This window comes from Malania oleifera, chromosome 5 (genome assembly GCF_029873635.1).
Source record: "Malania oleifera isolate guangnan ecotype guangnan chromosome 5, ASM2987363v1, whole genome shotgun sequence".
NCBI lineage: Eukaryota > Viridiplantae > Streptophyta > Magnoliopsida > Santalales > Ximeniaceae > Malania > Malania oleifera.
The window spans coordinates 24,853,379-24,872,641 of record NC_080421.1 but is presented as its reverse complement, the minus strand read 5'-3'; the positions used below and the strand labels follow the sequence as shown (position 1 = coordinate 24,872,641).

Below are 19,263 nucleotides of genomic sequence, written 5' to 3'. Positions count from 1 at the left end.
GCCAACCCTTGGAAAACATAAAAAGATAACCAAAAAATGTAATTTTTTTCCCTTCTATATCTCTGCTATTAATTAAAGAAAGCCATTTCAAATTATCTTTTTTTCCCCTTCAATCATCTTTTTCAAAAAGACCCTCAATTTACTAGTTGTCATAAATTATGGATATATATGTAATTTTTGAAAACAAAATATTTCATTTTAAAATTTAAAAATCTTTTTACTTTCCACTATCTTTTTAAATCCCCTCATTATGCCTTATAAATGGGAAATTTAGTAAAAAAATAATATATACATTTAATTTTTAAATAAATATTTTTTAACTTTTCATTGTCCTCCAAAAAATAAAAAATAAAAAATCAGGCACACATATAAAAAACGTGTGTTCGCGACTAATCACTAATACAAATTAAGAGAATCATTTTTAATCATCTTTTTAATCCATCAATTTTTGAAAATCTCCTCAATTTACAAGTCATCTTATAATTATAATAATTTACAAGTTATAGATATATAAATAATTAATAAATTATTTTTAGCTTACATTTTAAAAAATTACAAGTTATAGATATATAAATAATTAATAATTTTTTTTATTTTATAATTATTATTTTTAATTTCCCACCATGTTTTTAATTCCTCTATTTTTTTATTAGAAATAAAAAATTTTAAAAATAAGCACATTTAAAAATAATGAATGTAAAAAAGTTTAATTTATGTGTGCATGAATGAGTAAAATGCCATTGTCAGCGAATCTTACACAATGACAATGGTAGCTTCTCTCTATTTTATCTCGCTCGGCGCCTCGGCTGTCCTCTTCAGCTCCACCATGTATCCAAGAAACGCAACCCCAATTTCTGAGTTCTCTGGATACCACACAAATGATCAGAGAAATGGTACCAACACTCATAATCCCAAGTTCCAAACCAATATATTTTCAAAATCTTTTCTTACAAAATCCATCCCAAATCACTTTCTTTACTCAATCCACCCAAATCCACCCACTCCATAATTCAGTATCCACAAATCCAATCGCCCCCAAATCAACCCACTTCTTCAAAGCCGGCAACAGTTCATCTGGCACGATTACCGACGATAACAGAGAAGCTGCCATGCCAACCATGTCTGAAATCATGGAAGCATCAAAAGCCCAGAACCTCCGCCTTCAGCTCCGAAAGCTCGGACCCTTTTTCAGAATCACGGCCGAAAGCTTGGAAACAGGGCGAGAGATCGGGAGAGCCGAGGGGATGATAAGGTTGTGGGTGGGATCTGGGCGAATTCTTCACTTGGATTCCATTAGATTGCGCGGCGAGACGGTGGGGATGGAGAGATCCATTTTTGGAATCGGTTTGTTCATCGGCGCGGTCATGGTTCGGTATGGGTATGACTGTGGTTGCAGGAAAGCAGAGTTGCTGGCTATCAATGACTCCGATCTTTACCATTCCAAGGTTCTTCTTCCACTCCCCACTGCCTTGTTTATCTTATGGAATCCATTAACTCTTTTATTCATTCTATCATTCATTGATTTTTTTTTTTCCCTTTTATCCGTCTCATGAATCTTTTCTTGTTCAATATTCAATGTTCTTCGAATTTTTTTCTACTAGGGCTGCAAATGGGTGGAGTTGATCTCAGTTTTTCATGCTCGAGCGGCGCAACCTTATTTATTTAAATTTTAACTGAGTTCTAGGTTGACTCCAATTTTAATATACTCACTCAAACTTATTTATTATACATATAAACAAGTTCGCTAATCATTACCAAACCGAGCTACCAATTCATGGGCAATTGATTCTTTTGGAACGACGAGATGTTTTAAAGTTTTATTAGGGAAAAAGGTAAAAATAGTGCCATACTAATATTGACTTAGAATTTTTATTTTTTTTGCTCATGTCTGGCTAGCCTATTGGTTTTGGCTATTGATTTTATTACTATATTCAAGTTATGGAGTTTGTACTAAATAATCCCACGCCTGATTGGCCTTCTTAAACTATAAAAGTTTCTATTTTAAAGTATATTATAGTCTATCAAGTCTAATTGACCTTCTTAAACTAGCCCAAAATATGAGTTTAATCCAAGCCTATTAAAGAAGCTCAAATTAAACCTATAACCGAGACCACTCTTTCATTTTACCAAACCTCCTTGAATAAATAAAAATATAAAAATATGATCTAAAGATAGAAGTAAATATATATATATATATATATATATATAGATTAAAAAATATCATATTGAAATTAAGAAATTATTATAAATATTTTACTTAATTATTATATTTCAAAACTCACCTTTTAATGCTAAAAGGCCTGTGTTATTGCATATGAAAATTTAAAAAATAGTAAAAGTATTTTTCAAATGGCTTATTTTTTTTTTCAAAATTTATTTTTAGTTAATTTTAATTTTAATTAAAAATAATGTATAAAATGCATGATTTAATTCAAAAATTTTGATTTTTCATATCAAAGTATCTGGGTTAGTTTGTGTCTTGTGAAAACAATTAAAAATCATATAATGTGGTTTTCATTTTTTTTGAAAATAGTTGAAACCCGACAATAGAAACAGGAAATTGGCAATGTGAACAAAGTGTTGTCATTATTCATTTTTTCAGTGTGCAGAAACAAAAACAATGAAACTTAAATGATACCAAGCAGACCGTAAAGTACTCTTACTCTAGTTACCAAAATGACTCAAAATCATAAAATTTAAGTTCTATTTCTTCATGTTACAACAACATAAACAAAACAGAAAACTGACACATTTGCTACAACAACTCAAAACCATCATCTAATGGCAGAAGCAGCAACATAAACAAATGTGTTGTCATAATCTATTCCTCATGTTAAAGCAATGAAAACAGGAAATACCAAATAATGCTGTAGATGTCTTGACTTCAATTTCTCACAGCATTGGCTCGAATTTAAGTGGAGAAGATTGTGGTGTTTTGGGGATAGTGTGTCAATTTAAAATTGTATTGCTTTGGTTATTACTACTTTTCTATTTCTGTTTTAATTTTTAAAAGAATGTAAAGGAAAATATTCTTAAAGAGGGAATACAATAAGAGATCAAGAAAAACTGATAATCACAACAAACAAAGAAGTTAGCGAACTAGCAGAACCTATGAAGCTTTCTAACACTATCATATCTGTGATTCCTCATCTAATATCAAAAAGAATATTATGAGTCATATCATCAATAACGACACGAGATTTTTCCAGTAGTAAGGTATTCATCACTTTTCATACATGATTGACAAACATCATTTCTTATCAGCTTATGGATAGAATTTTACTTCAATTTTTATTTTCTTTAAAGATGAAATTACAAAGCGTTTTTTCTTAAATTAAAATTTTCCTTTCCTTCCTTTGATCCTAAAGCTTTGAACATGAGACTCCCAACATACCTACTTGAGGATAGGTCTATAAGCTGCCTAACTTTTTCTTCTCTCATTTTACTTATTGCATGACCCAGCTTGTTAGATTCTACACCCGAGTTGGGTTCAAGGCTGTGCACCAAGTGAGTGGTTCGTCCATGGGAGACCTTGCCCACATGTTGGTGTGGGGAGGCAAGGGCACCCGGATGGATGCCAGCATTGAAGAGCTTCTGATAAAATGGTGCACCAGGTTTAAGTCACGGAACTGATCTTTCTTTTGCAGTTTCTCCCTTTGTGCAACCATATATTTCATATGTGAATGCAATGTTTTTTGTATAACTTGGATTTCACTTCAAAAAATGCGGTAATACAAAATCATGGTTTTAAATAAAGGCCACGACCGTTACATAACGGTTTTTTGGGTTACCGATACCATTACACACCGCGAAATCAGTGGGAGGAAAAATCATGGCTGTAGCAGCCGTTATGGACCTCGACCATTTCGTAAAGGCCGCTAGGGCCGTTATGTAACTGCTACAGGACTGTTACACCAAAAAATTATTTTATTTTTTACGTTTTCTTCTCACTTTTTCCCTCTCTTTCATATATCATTCAAGTGGCAAGTGGGGGAAAAAATTATACAGAGGATGACAATGATACAAAATTTACTATTTCTTTAAATACTCACAATAGATGCATTAATTAACAATTTGAAAATACTAACTTGTTAGGAAAATATTTTATTTTGATAATATTAGTAATGTGATATTTATATTCTATATTTTTTGACTTCAACCTTCTTTCTTTTCTATCTGTTTTATATTTGTATTATTTGTATGTCTTATGTGTCTAATAGATTAATGAAGTGTATAATGTATTTTATTTTATTAATTAATTTAGCACACATAAGAATTCATCATAGATAAGAACAATGAGAAGTATAAATATGCACACACACATAATTTTCCTATCAATGGTGGTTTAAAACAAATGTAAACTTGTTACCCTTACCAAATAACTTAGTTACTCAAACTAAAGGATCCAAAATACACTAAAACTCTTTCTAAGAAGGGTTAAAAGCTTAAAACATGCAAGTACGCTAATATGCACAAGGTTGTGCGTGCTTCAAAAAAATTCACAGCTGTTAGACCCGCTTATGTAACATTTGCTACTCCCGCTTCCCGTTACCGTTACGTTACGCTACCCGCTACTGCTATTTAAAACCATGTACAAAATGTGGACTGGGTAAAAAATTTGGTTATTGAACTTCTGGCGGTCCTATGCCAATACATCAGCGCTATGAGTGGTGATCTTAGACCAATTCTGTTTGAACATGTAGACTCTGGGGGCCTACTCTTGGACCAAAATAAAAAAAGGATAATTGAGAAAAAAGTGAGCCTACATGTCCACATTTTGAAACAAGAAAGTTTCGAGACCAACACTCATGTTACTTATGCGGTGGCGCCTATGAATACCCAAAAATTTCTTGCAAGCTCCAGTCTTTAAGTTAAATTATTCTTTAATTTCATAACTTTTAAAGCTATCTTGGTTCTGCTTTCTTGCAGTCTCAATATGCTAGGTAAATTGCAATGCAATACAATAACTGAGAAGAATGAGTACAAACAAAAAGCTGCTGGAAAAATTAACAAAGATAAACTAGGCAAAAGTTAACAAGAAGCAATTCAAAAAAATTGATTAACAGAGAGGGTAAAGGCCAGGAGTCAGAATAGTCAAACTGAATAAGACATGGTTCAAAGCAGCTAGCAAACTCTTGAACACAAGTAGATAGAACACAATACACAAACTGAAGAAAACAGATACTTCAACACTGGATACCTAGCCTCGGCAATCCACCAACATAGCTATAATTCTTGTTGCATTGATCATGCATCTGCATAAGGTTCATTAGTTACTGATCGAACAATTAATGGAGTTTTTACTACATGCTGACCGCCATCTTCCCAGATCAAATTTCCAAATGAATATTGTCCTGGAACATTTTGCCAGGCTTTATAAACTATCACCTTGAAGTTGAGCCTAGTTATTTTAGAGTTGAAAAACAAAACTGATGGTTGGACTATCACATCTGTGCCAGGGGGGGCTTCAACGTGAGCTAAATAGACAGAGTATGTAGCACCAACATTTGTTACAGTTCTTGATACTGTCATGTTGTTCCTTAGGTCGGGCATCAAAATGTAAGGTTGATTTAAATTTAGGAGGAAGCTTGGAGTTGATTCATTGCACTGGATGTCAACCATGGTGATTATTAGCCTCTCTTCTGTTTCATTGTAGACCAAGGAACAGAGAAAATTGACATAATCTGAAATTTGTGTGTCGTAGACAAGACCAGGACTCATGGCTTTATTAGGATGAACAAAACCACCTCCATAGTCAAATGGGTCAGCTTGCTTGTCTGGAAATCCCCCCGCAATATTATTATGATCATATACATCCTTTGTTGATGCTGAAAGAGAGAGATTAGATGCAACATATTGAATTGACTTCTGCAAGTTTTTTTTTTTATTTTTTGTTTTTTTTTTTCAGAAAAATTATTATCATTCCACCTGATGTGACGAGTGCAGATTTAATAATAGCAGGGCTCCAAGAGGGATGTATAGCTTTTAGAAGAGCAATAATGCCTGATATATGTGGACATGCCATGGAAGTTCTAGTCATAATGTCGATATTAAGTGAAGGTAGGTCATACATAGAAAGAGGTGAATAGGCAGCAAAGATATTAACCCCAGGAACAGCAATGTCTGGCTAGACAAACATTCAAGCACATTACTAAACAATAACCAGTCAAAAAAACCAAAGAAATAAAATAAATTTGGAAAAGAGAAGTACATACCTTCAACACATAGGGAGAGAGGGAATTTGGTCCTCGAGAAGAGAAGTATGCTACTTTTGGGGAAACCTTGTGACTTGCAACCGTTGAAGTAGGACTAATCTTGATTACAGGATCACTGTGGCATAAAAAATCCATTAGGAGATTTGGTTTGGTTGATGCTATCATACGATTTTAGATCGTTGGATTTCTGCTGAAGATCTATCAAAATGAAGGATTGTCTATGTAATATGTATTTTATTTATTAGCACGTAAGTCAAAGTGGGGAATTGGAATTGTGCCCTTCGCCTTTATGCAATGAAATCCAAATAGATGATGCCAACAAAAATTTGCAAAGAAGTTAAAATGGGAATCACACTGCTTAATCATCTCATCTATACACACACACAAAACAAGAAAAAGTTACCTATTTTCTGCTATGTATCTCAGTATAGACATTCCTTCTGCATAGTCTACTTTAACAACTGGAATGAGGGATGGAAAAAGGTACTCAATTGAAGGTTGAGCCATGATAAGGCCAACTCCTTCAGCTTCCAATACAGTAGTGTAAGCATAATAAACATCTTCCATAAACCATGGCATGAAGCACAAGACTACCTTTCCTTTTGCAGTTGTAGCATACAAGGTATCTGGCCCACAATATCTGTCTTTGAAAAGTTACAAAAAAAAAAGAAAGAAAAAAAAAAAAGAGGGAAAATATGAGATGTTCTATGTTCTTGATGCATTTGAGTTGTGTCCTAGACATACATTGCCATAGATGTCACACTCATGGCATATTAGAGTGTGGAGTCTTTATGTCTGTTTAGAGATAACTATTCATTAGTTACAAGAAAAATATATAAGCAAAGAGTTACCTTGCATTCCTTTCACTATTTTGATCGGGATTTAAAATATCTCCACCATATGTGAGAGGATAGAACTTGCTCGTGCCCTTCCTTGTGTTCAGAGCTCTGCAGTGACAATTGGACTTCCTTTTGGATGGTAGCTTGAAACTTGAGTTGTTTTAGTTAAATAAGAAATTAGATTCTCAAATTGGGCGCCCTCATGCTTCTTGTTAAGCAGTATCAACTGGGCTATTTTTTCTCCTCCAGAAGCAAAATAATAAAATAAAACAGAAGTAGAATTTTTAGCTTGCAAAAATTTGAGAATAGAACTGTGTTGCAGCCTGCAAGTGTATATGTATCTATATAAGTATGAATATTATAAAAGTATAGATATTGTGAATTATTTTATGGACAAAAATATCCTTCTCTTTTAAAACAAAGATTGAAAAAAAAAAAAAACTATTAAAAAAATGTAATTATAAAATTGCAGAACAAAATATCTTTACTTTTAAAGGTAAATTTCTATGAGATCAACATTCTTAAAAGAAGTAAATTCCTATACTATATGTAGAAGTATGAGTAGTGTAAATTTATATATATAAAAAATAAATTCAAGCAAACTTGGATAAAATTACATTTACAATGTCTAAAAGTTAATGTTCTAACTTAAAAGAAAAAAAAAACTTTTATTTGGTTTTAAAAATAAAATAAACTAACATTGTATATAAATATTTGCATCTATATCTATCTTATAATAAATTAATAAAAATATGAATAAATTAAATCATAATGGCACAAATATCCTTAATTTTAAAGTAATACAAGCATCCCTAAAAGAAAATAAATTCATTCAAGATTAGATAAAATTACAATTATAAAATTTATTTTAAATGTATTAGAAAAATATATATCTTAAAAAAAAAAAAAAAAAACTAGTAATGCATATACATATCATATATAAAAGTATGAATAGCGTAAGTATTTCTTAAAAAAAAAAAATTAAATTCAATAACATTAGATAAATCTATATTTATTTTTTAAAAAAATATTTGGACCTTAAAAGAATCTATTTTATTAAAAAAAAAAAAATAAATGTAATGATATACTAAATGTTAAATAAAATGTGCATTCCAAAATAAAATAAGTAAAATTCTTTGATGTATTATAAAATTATTGTAAAATGTCTTAACATCCTTTAGATAAATAATAATATAATTTCTAAAAAATGACAACAACAACAACAACAAAACCAAGCCTTAAGTCCCATTAGATGGGGTCAGTTACATGAATCATTTTTTGTCAATCTATGTGACCGTAGGCAATTTCTTTCGACAAATTCAGGGCTATCAAATCCTTACTATCTCATTGCAAGTTATTTTAGATCTAAAAAATAAATTTTTAAAAATAAAACTGTAGACGTAGAAACACACCCCAAATGATAAATTTAAAATTAAAAAAAACTCCTTAATTGATTGTTAAGTAAACAAAGAATAATAATAGTTAAGCTTTTAGGTAATAAATCACAATTTAGACACAATAATGAATTTATTAATATTTTCATGGGAAGAAGTCATGTATTGATATTTTTAAAAATAAAAACTAATGAAATTTCTGCTTGTTAATTTTATTTTTTTTATCTATTGTTGACACTCAATTTTGTGTGGAGTATGGTTGATTTGATTTCTTAATTAATTGGAAGAAAATGGATAATAAATGGCTAAAAAATAATTAATTGTGATATCCCTACCTTTCATTAGACCTTGCTATTACAATTTAAGTTTGGACTAAGTGGTGACCTCTAATTTTATATTATGAAGGTTTAATTGTCTTGTGGCACCTGAGTATATATGGATAGAAGCTGCAGGAATACCAAATGAAAAGCATGAATCAAACCAGACTTCCTGATCACTTTCTAATGCGAGTGATGATTTTGATCAATTGTTTGACTCAAGTAATGAGGCTGACGATAGAGAAAAGACCGGGAATTTTTATGGTGAACAAAAGAATGATGGAGCAGTAATGCCATCCTCTTCGGTAGTAGACCTTTTGCGCTGCAAACAGTAGCTTGATTCCACTAGAGCAGAGAGAGTTCCCGCCTTCTCATCTGAGCCTCCACTTGAGACTGAAAATAGTAACAGAAAAGGGGAACCCAACAATAGAATTCCTCCAACAAAGCCTATGGACAATGCGACTTCCACAAATGAAAGTAAACTGCAAGTTTAGAGCCTCAGTTCCTAAACTAGGGAAAGCAACGACTGTCAAATTTGAATGGCTCCCCCTCAATAGGAGAGACAAAGTGGCTTGGAACCAATTCCCTTACATTTTAGAACTCAAGACTTCCTAATGAGATTCCTAGTCGAGAACCATCTCATCCTGGCACTTCTAGTTCATCAGCATCTAATTATGGGGTTTTTAGTGCTCTAAAAGCCAATGGCACCAGGAGATAAGGTATTGCTGCAGATGTCAATATGAGCAAAGAAAGAAACACATATTTTGCAAGGGATCCTAGCCCCAAAGGGGTGCTAGAAAAGTTTACCCTCATCAAAGTCGAATGAGCCTCAAGGGAAGCGGAGAATATTCAATAGAGATAGTAACGTCCAACCTAAGGTGCAGAGGTAAGGATTTGCAATGGCTAGTTGGATGGAGGCTTTAAGATGGAAAATACATTTCCACAATTAATCATGCAAGTTTTGTGGATATTCATACCAAAGCATCGGTGCAACCAAACCAATGTAAGGGTTTTGAGAAGAATTGAGTGACATTGAACACTAGCACACCTGGATGGTTTGTGCCATCATGGGTCAATAGTAACCTTGTGATAAGCTCCTTTGATGATGATATTGGCAGCGATTCTGAAGGGTATAGACAAGAAAAAGCTTTAGAAACCAAGGGCAACACTCGTGGAGTGACAAGCAATAGAAAACCACCTATTCCAGCATAGGAAAAGATGCAAATGTTATGTTGGGCTACAAGAAATGAAACTAAACTTATGCCTAAGCAAGCTTCACTAAATCGCACAGTTACCTCATCAATGACCAAAACTCTTAGAACCAATTCTAGGAATGCTGAGACAACCTTGGTTGAGTAAGGAAAAGATATGAAAAGCAAGTTTTCCTAGTCGAGGATCTTGGACAGAATTGGAAAAAGCTTAGGCAAGATGAGATCATCACCTTTACAGAAGAAGATATAAAAGATGTCCAACAGCCACACGATAATGCTTTGGTGTTATCACCACTCGTTGCCAACTATTGGGTAAAAAGGGTATTAATGGACAATGGAAGTTTGGCCAATATAATTTTCTAGTCAGTTCTGCAAGGAATGAGGACAAGGAAAGAGAGAAGGGAAGAGAGCGTTCCTCCAAAGAATAACAACTTCCTCCAAGATAAAAAGAATGAGGAGAGGTAGGCCATTTATAAATAAGTGATTGCATGAATTACGATGCTATGTGAATATTTGCCCAATTGATGAGCACTGCTCATAAGGCAACTTGAGAGTGAGCATGACTGACCATGAAAGGCCCAATTGATGAGCATTGCTTATGAGACTTGAAGACACGCTCAAGTGATGAACACTACTCATGAGGCAACTTGAGAGTGAGCACGACTCACCAAGAAAGGCCTAACTAATGAACACTACTAATGAGGCCCAAAGACATGACCACTTGATGAGTGCAACTCATGAAGCAACCCAAGAGTGAGCACTGCTCACCAAAAAAATGGTTCATCTGATGGGCATCGCTTATAAGGCCCGAAGACATGCTCAACTAATGAGCACCGCTTATGAGGCAACTTGAGAGTGAGCATGGATCACCAGGGATGACCCAAATGATGAGCATCGCTCATAAGGTCCGAAGACATGTCCACTTGATGAGAACTGCTCATAACGCAACCCAAGAAAAAGCACTGCTCACTAGAAATGATCCATCTAATGAGCACTGCTCATGAGACTTGAAGGCATGCCCACTTAATGAGCACAACTTATAAGGTGGCCCTCTACTAAACTTGTACAACAAATACAACACCTACTTAGCAAAGAAGTACTCTTGAGATAAGTAACTTCACAAAAGTTGTTTGGCAGGAGGCTGCTAAGATAAAATCATCCAAAAAGATGCCTTGAAAAAGGTACAATTCTTTGATTAAAAATTGCCTTAATATATATAGGAACTACCACACATAACACTTGATAAAGCCCAAAATCTCTTCTAATGGCCTAAAAAAGGTCAAAAGTTATGAGCCAAAAGTTACAAAATCGGCTTGAATTAAGCCTTAACTCCTGAAATCGGCTCGAATTAAGCCAAGGCACTCTAAAATCAGCTCGGATTGAGTTGAGGCACTCCAAAATCTGCTCGAATTGAGCCGAACCATTTAGAGATTTAACTAGCGTAGACGGATTGAGTCGAGACATCTTGGAATCGGCTTGGATTGAGTTGGGACCTCCGAAATCAGCTCGAATTGAGCCAGGGCACCTTGAAACTGGCTTAGATTGAGTCTTGACCAATTGGCTCAGATTGAGCTGGAAGCCACTGATGGGTGGAGGGGACACTCAGTCACTGGTTGTGACTAAAACTCAGTGAGAATCAATTGCAAAAACAATGTAATTCAATCTGAAAAATAAATACAGAGGAATTCAAAAATAGCTCACTCACTGGTTATTCACCCTCACTTCACCGTATATTACATTGCACACACACACATATATTTATAGAAAATTCTAAATCAAAATAATCAACGATTGTGGTTGGTTGGTGAGGTTGGTGGACGAATCTTGCCCAATTTCAACAGAGGTGGGCTGCCGGTTGATGAAGCTGCTGCTGTCAAATTTTGCTGTCACCGTCCCACTGTTCAAGATTGAATCTCCTCATCCATCGCTTTTCTCCATTTGTCTTCGTCGTTAGCTTCCTCAAAGCTAACCGTGTCGCTGGTTAATAATAGACAATATAGAGTAACATACTCTTCTATTGGTTCTGTAGTTTCATACAGGTCAGCTAGATTTCGAGCTCCTCTAGGTCTCATGTCTGAGATTTCACGTTCAATTGGTGATGGAGCTTCATTCCTCTGTGGTGAACCATGTGGAGGTGTTTGCAACACGGGAACTTGTGACTCGATAACCACTTCTCTTGTCTGTATAGGTTCTTCTCCTTCAAGTGTCAATTCCGCATCTATGGAAGATTTGTCCTTCTTGATTCTGAGATCTTAGCGTAAGCTATGGAACTAAACACCTTAAGATGACTAACATTGGGCTTGTGAGTACTCCAGGCTTCATGTGGTGTCTTTGTATCAAGACTCTTCGTAGGACACTGGTTGAGTAAATAGACTGCACATGACACTGCTTCTGCCCAAAAACTCTTGGGTACATTCTTATCCTTTAACATGCTTTTGGCCATGTTAAGGATTGTGCAGTTCTTCCTTTCAGCTACACCGTTCAACTAGGAGTGTAGGTCGGTGTGAACTATTTTTGAATCCCTTGTTGCCTAAGGAATTTTAGAAAAGTTTCGTCCTTGTACTCTTCTCCTTGGTTTGATCGGAGTGACTTGATGCGATAGCCACTATGTTTCTCCATAAGAGTTTTGAACTCTTTGAACTTGTTGAACACCTCTGACTTCCTTTTCAGGAAGTAGACCCAAGTCTTTTTGCTGTAATCGTCGATGAAGGTGAGGAAGTATCGATTCTGTCTATTTGAAAATGGTTTTAATGGACCACACACATCTGTGTGTATTATCTGGAGTGGCATGGTCGATCTCCAGTCGGCTTGCTTTCCAAAATTGTTTCTGTGTTGCTTGCTCAGAACACAGCTTTCACATATCACATTTGGGTGGTGGATGTTGGGTAAGCCTTTCACCATTTTCTTGCTTCCCAACTGTTTCAAACTTTCAAAATTCAGATGTCCATACCTTAGATGTCATAGCCAGTCTTTGTCTTTGATGATAGCGTTCAAACATCTTGACATATTATGTTGAATGGCGAGCGGAAACATTTGATTCTTTTCCATTTGAACTCGAGTAATTAGCTTTCCTCAAGCGTCTGTTATCACCAGCTGATTATCTCTAAGGCTAATTCGGTAGCCTTTCTCGACAAGTTGTCCGAGACTCAAGATGTTAGTCTTCATATCTGGCACGGAATAGACATTGGAGATGTAAGCATGATCTCCGGACTTCTGTTTGATCAAAACATCTCCTCTAATGGGTGGATGGGACACTCAGTCACTAGTTGTGACTGAAACTTAGTGAGTATTTGCACTCAATTGTAAAAACAATTTAATTCAATCTTGAAAATAAATATAGAGGAATTCAAAAACAACTTGCTCACTGGTTATTCACTCTCACTTCACCACATACTACATTGCACGCACAAACATCTATTTATAGCAAACTCTAAATCAAATAATCAACGATTATGACTGGTAAGTGAGGTTGGTGACCGCCGATCAACAGAGGCGGCTGGTTGGTGCGGCAGCCATCATCAAATTTTGCTGCCACCATCAAGTTTACTCTTCAACATCCCCCCTTAAACTTGACTCTCCTGGTTTTGTCATTCCGAGTATTGTCTTCAGTCTTGCAAAAATATCATGCCTAAGTGGTTTCGTAAAAATGTCAGCAATTCAATCATACGTTATGCAAGATATTAACTCTACTTCTTTATTCTTGACATGCTTCCTGATAAAATGATACCGAGTATCAATATGATCGTTTCTTTCATGGTAAACTGGATTTTTCGCAAGTGCAATCGCTGATTGGTTGTTGATATAGACTTCTATGGGGTTATCTTGAAGAAATCTCAGATACTTTAGTACATTCCTAATCCATATACCATGACAAACAGTTGAGCTGACAGCAACATACTTAGCTTCACATGATGACAACGTTACGATGGGTTGCTTCTTTAAAGACCATGTAAACGATATATCTTCCATGAAAAATGTGAATCCCGTCATGCTTTTTCTTTCATCAAGATCTCTTCCCCCAATCACTATCTGAATAGCCGATAAGTTTGCAATCAACTCTTGATGAATAGAACATACCATCGGTGATGGTACCCTTGACATATCGGAATATCATTTTCGCTGCATTCGGACTGGTCAGGAGTCTCCATGTACCTGCTAACAAGTCCAACTCCATAGAGTATATCTGGTCTGGTGCACGTCAAATACCTTAAGCTTTCAACCAAACTCTTGAAATATGTGGGGTCAACATCTCCTTCTTCATTCTTTCTAAATTCCAATCCCGTTTCAACCGGAGTTGTCATTGGGTTGCATTTGTCCATCCCAAACTTCTTCAGTACTTCTTTTGCATAGTGGCTCTAAGAGATGAAGATTCCCTTCTCACTTTGCACGACTTCTATGCCAAGGAAATGAGCCATCTAGCCAATATCCGTCATTTCGAATTCTTTGACCATGCTCCTCTTGAAACCGACAAACATCTCTAGATTGTTGTCGGTTAAGATCAAATCATCAACAAATAGGCAGGCTATCAGCATGCTTCCGTCTGTCTTCATCTTCATGTATAGCGCATGCTCGTAGGGACACTTCTGAAATCCATTCTTCTGGAAGTAGTCATCAATCCTCATGTTCCACGCACGAGGTGCTTGCTTCAAGTCGTAGAGTGTTTTCTTCAACTTGTACACTTTATCTTCTTTGTCATTCTTCATATATCCAGGTGGTTGATCGATATAAATCTCTTCTTCTAGAAAACCGTTCAGAACTGCCGATTTCACATCCAGTTGGTAAATCTTCCATCCATTTTATACTGATAGTGAAATTTGTAATCTGATGGTTTCAAGTTTGGCAACCGGGGTAAAGATTTTTCCATATTTAATCCCTTCTTTCTGCTTGTACCCTTTGGCGACAAGTCTTGTTTTGTATCTCTGAACTTCTCCTTAAGCGTTCTTCTTGGTCTTATAGACCTATTTCACACTAATAGTTTTGCAGCCCTTCGAGAGATTTGTCAACTCACAAGTCTTGTTCTTCTCGATGGATTGAATCTTCTCATCTATCGCTTTTCCCCATTTGTCTTTTTTGTTAGCTTCCTTAAAGCTAATTAGGTCGCTGGTCAACAACAGACAGTATAGAGTAATATACTTTTCTATTGGTTCTGTAGTTTCATACAGGTTAGTTAGATTTCGAGGTCTTTTAGGTCTCATGTCTAAGATTTCACGCTCAATTGGTGATGGAGCTTCATTCCTCTATGGTGAACCATGTGGAGGTTTTTGCAGCTCGGTAACTTGTGACTCGATAGCCACTTCTCTTGTCTGTGTGGCTTCTTCTCTTTCAAGTGTCAATTTCGTATCTTTGGAAGATTAAGTCTGGTCCCATTTTCAGGATTCATTTTCTTCAAAAATGACATCCCGACTATGAATGACTTTCTTGTTGATGGGATTGTAGAGTCGATATCCCATGATACTGTCACCGTATCCAACAAGGATAAACTTCTCTTCTTTATCTTCTAATTTTGTCCTTCTTGCTTTTGAGATCTTGGCTTAGGCTATGGAGCCAAACACCCTAAGATGACTCACACTGGGCTTGTGAGTACTCCAGGCTTCATGTGGTGTCTTTGTATCAAGACTCTTCGTAGGACACCGGTTGAATAGATAGACTGCATATGACACTGCTTCTGCCCAAAAACTCTTGGGCACATTATTATCCTTTAACATGCTTCTGGCCATGTTAAGAATTGTGCGGTTCTTCCTTTCAGCTACACCATTCAATTGAGGAGTGTGAACTATGTTTGAATCCCTTGTTGTCTAAGGAATTCCAGGAAAGCTTCATCATTGTACTCTCCTCCTTGGTCTGACCGTAGTGACTTGATGTGATAGTCACTCCTGTTTCTCTACAAGAGTTTTGATCTCTTTGAACTTGTCGAACACCTTTGACTTCCTTTTCAAGAAATAGACCCAAGTCTTTCTACTGTAGTCATCAATGAAGGTGAGAAAGTATCGATTCTGTCCATTTGAATATGGTCTCAATGGACCACACACGTTTGTGTGTACTAGCTGGAGTGACATGGTAGATCTCCAGTCGGCTTGCTTTCCAAAGCTGTTCTGTGTTGCTTACTCAGAACACAGTTTTCACATATCACATTTGGGTGGTGGATGTTGGGTAAGCCTTTCACCATCTTCTTGCTTCCCAATTGTTTCAAACTTTCAAAATTCAGATGTACATACCTTAGATGTTATAGCTAGTCTTTGTCTTTGATGATAGCGCTCAAACACCTTGACATATCATGTTGAATGGCGAGCAAAAAACATTCGATTCTTTCTCATTCGAGTAACCAGCTTTCCTTGAGCGTCTGTTATCACCATGTGATCACTAAGGCTAATTTAGTAACCTTTCTCGACAAGTTGTTCGAGACCCAAGATGTTAGTCTTCATATCTGACACGTAATAGACATTGGATATGTAAGCATGATCTCCGAACTTCTGTTTGATCAAAACATCTCTTCTCCCTCAGACTGAGATTTTAGAATTATCGCCAAAAGAGATCTCTCCCTGAACTTTCTCATCAAGTTCAAAGAATAGGTTCTTTTTGCCAGTCATATGGTTGCTGGCTCTAGAATCAAGGTACCAAACACTTTGGTCCTAGGGAGTTGAATTGTGTGTCATCAACATCAACGACTCTCCATTTGTATGTTCAGGGCAAGGTTAGCCTCCTCGCCAACCTTTTCTTGTTGTCGCCCCCAACACTCATTGCTATAATATTCGTACTTATGACCGTTGTAGCACTGAACGTTTCTTTTGTCTACGTTTGGGCGGTTATTGTATCCTCATCTTCTTCCTTGTCCTCTGCCTCGTGGGACATAGTTCTGTTGATTGCGTCCTTCTATAGTGGAACCTCTTCCACCCCTATCACCTCCTTTGGACTCAAAATGTCTATAATTTCTTTCATGAGATCATCGGCCTCATTCTTTTCCTTGCTGTGACGTCCCCCTTTTGTCGTATCTATCTGTAGTGAGGGACAACTTTGTTTGGAGGGCTTGCTCCAATGCTTTATCATCAATCCTTCTGTTGGCTTTCTGCTCATGGGTTTGGAGTGAGCCCACAAGTTCTTCTACGAACATGGTTTCCAAATCTTTTGTTTCTTCCATGGTCACAACTATATAATCATATTTTGGATCTAGAGATCGCAAAATTTTCTCACAAATTCTCTCGTCATTGAGAGTCTCTCCATTTCTTCTCAATTGATTTGATACTACCATAATTCGTGTATAGTAGTCAACAATAGATTCAGTAGGTTTCATTTTTAAAATTTGAAATCACCTCGCAATGTTTGAAGACGAATTTTCTTTACTTTGGCTGAACCTTTGTGTGTTCGATGGAGAGAGTCCCAAACTTCTTTGGATGTCTTGGCGGAGGCGATGATTTCGAACGTGGTCTCATCAAGGCTTTGGTAGATTATGGATTTCGCTTTGCAACCCCTCTTTCGATTGGCTCGCAAGGTCATTCTTTGAGCATCGGACATAGCTGCTTCGGCTTCTTTTGATGGGCTTTCTATGTACCCATCTTCAACAATGTCCATGATATTTGAGCACCTAGAAGGGCTCTCATTTGAATAGACCAGTTGTCATAATTCTCCCTGGTCAACTTTGGAATGACAACTTGGGTAGCACCATTCACCATCGGATTTAATATATCAAAATAGAGTGATGGAGATAGATTTTGGCAAATCTAATGCCACCAATGTGTTCATAAGGTCAAAAAACCTTACGAACCGGTTTTGGGTCGCAACGAATTGGTCCAAAAATCACTGAACCGACTACAGAAAGTTTTGGATGGTTTTTACTAGGCCAGTTTAACTTAACGGCCGTTTAACGACATCTGTACTAACTGTTAGGGCATGGCGGCTTCTGTGCATGCCGCCTGTCGGCGACTAGATGCGGGTAAGCCAGCCAGGTCGGGTCAGTTTAGGTCATCGGTTCAGGTTGTGCACGTGGGTCTGAAAAATGGGTTGCTAGGCCGGATAGTTGGATGCGAGTTGCTGAAGCAGGTTTACGGGTCAAATCACGTCAGCCGGGTGAGGAAAATGCGTATGGGCACGTGGAGCACGTGAAGTTGGTGGTCAGAATCCTCGTTGGCACGTGAGGAGGACGCTGAGTTCGCTGAAGACGCGTGTGAACACATGTAGAGTCTTCCGTGCTCCGTTTGAGACGCGGTTTTCACCGTTGGAATCGTCTCGACGCGAATTTCACAATGATAGGCTCAATTTTAAATTTTGAACAACTTCAAATCTGGGAAAAAATTGAATTTCTCCTCTATTTGACTCTCTTTGGCGAATTTTGGCGTACCTAGACGCTCTGATACCACTGATGGGTGGATGGGAAACTCAGTCACTAGTTGTAACTAAAACTCACTAAGTATTTGCACTCAATTGCAAAAACAATTTAATTCAATCCTGAAAATAAACACAGAGGAATTCAAAAACAACTCGCTCACTGGTTATTCACCTTTAATGTTTAAGATTAAACTTGAACAGTGGGACAGTAGCAGCAAAATTTGATGGCAGCAGCTTCATCAATCGGCAGCCCACCTCTGTTGAAATTGGGCAAGATTCGACCACCAACCTCACCAACTAGCACAATCATTGATTATTTTGATTTAGAATTTGTTATAAATAGATGTGTGTGTGTGTGTGCAATGTAGTATGTGGTGAAGTGAGGGTGAATAACCAATGAGCGAGTTGTTTTTGAATTCCTTTGTATTTATTTTTAGGATTGAATTAAATTATTTTTGCAATTGAGTGCAAATACTTATAGAGCTTCAGTCACAACTAGTGATTGAGTGTCCTCTCCACCCATAAGTGGTATCAGAGCGTCCAAGTACGCCGGAATCCGCCAAACAGTTGAATAGAGGAGAAATTCAATTTTTTTCCTAGATTTGAAGTTGTTCAAAATTCAAAATTGAGCTTACTATTGTCAAATTCGCGTTGAGATGATTCCAACGATGAAAACCGCGTCTCAAACAGAGTCCGGAAGACTCCACACGCGCCTCCAGCAAACTCAGCGTCCTCCCCATGCGCCGCACCGCCGACGAGGATTTCGATCGCCGGCTTCACGCGCTCCACGTACCCCGCACGCGTCTTCCTCGCCTGGCTAGTGAGATCCGACCTGGCCACCCAATCCGAGACCCGACTCAGCAACCTGCGTCCAGCAACCCCGCTCCAGCCTCGCGAGCACGACCTGACCCGCGTCCAGTCGCTGACACGCGGCACGCCGAGAAGCCGCCACGTGGCTCAAATGGTAA

General features: G+C 36.9%; 1 protein-coding gene across 4 annotated transcripts in view; it reads left to right on the top strand.

Annotated features, from left to right (window-relative positions):
- The first annotated feature begins 742 nt into the window (after nt 1-742).
- Nucleotides 743-19,263, top strand: part of LOC131154948 (uncharacterized) — a 61,011-nt gene continuing 42,490 nt past the window's right edge. Inside the window, exons 1-2 of one of the 4 annotated variants that reach the window (XR_009136708.1) lie at nt 743-1,445; nt 3,463-3,614. Coding sequence is in view for 2 of the 4 variants with exons in the window: in XM_058107793.1 (XP_057963776.1) it covers nt 879-1,445; nt 3,463-3,614 (719 nt within the window). In the remaining 2 variants the exon portion in view is untranslated. Of the gene's footprint in view, nt 1,446-1,601; nt 1,755-3,462; nt 3,615-19,263 lie in introns of those variants that run through there. The other 3 variants (XM_058107793.1, XR_009136709.1, XM_058107792.1) reach the window with 3 other exon arrangements.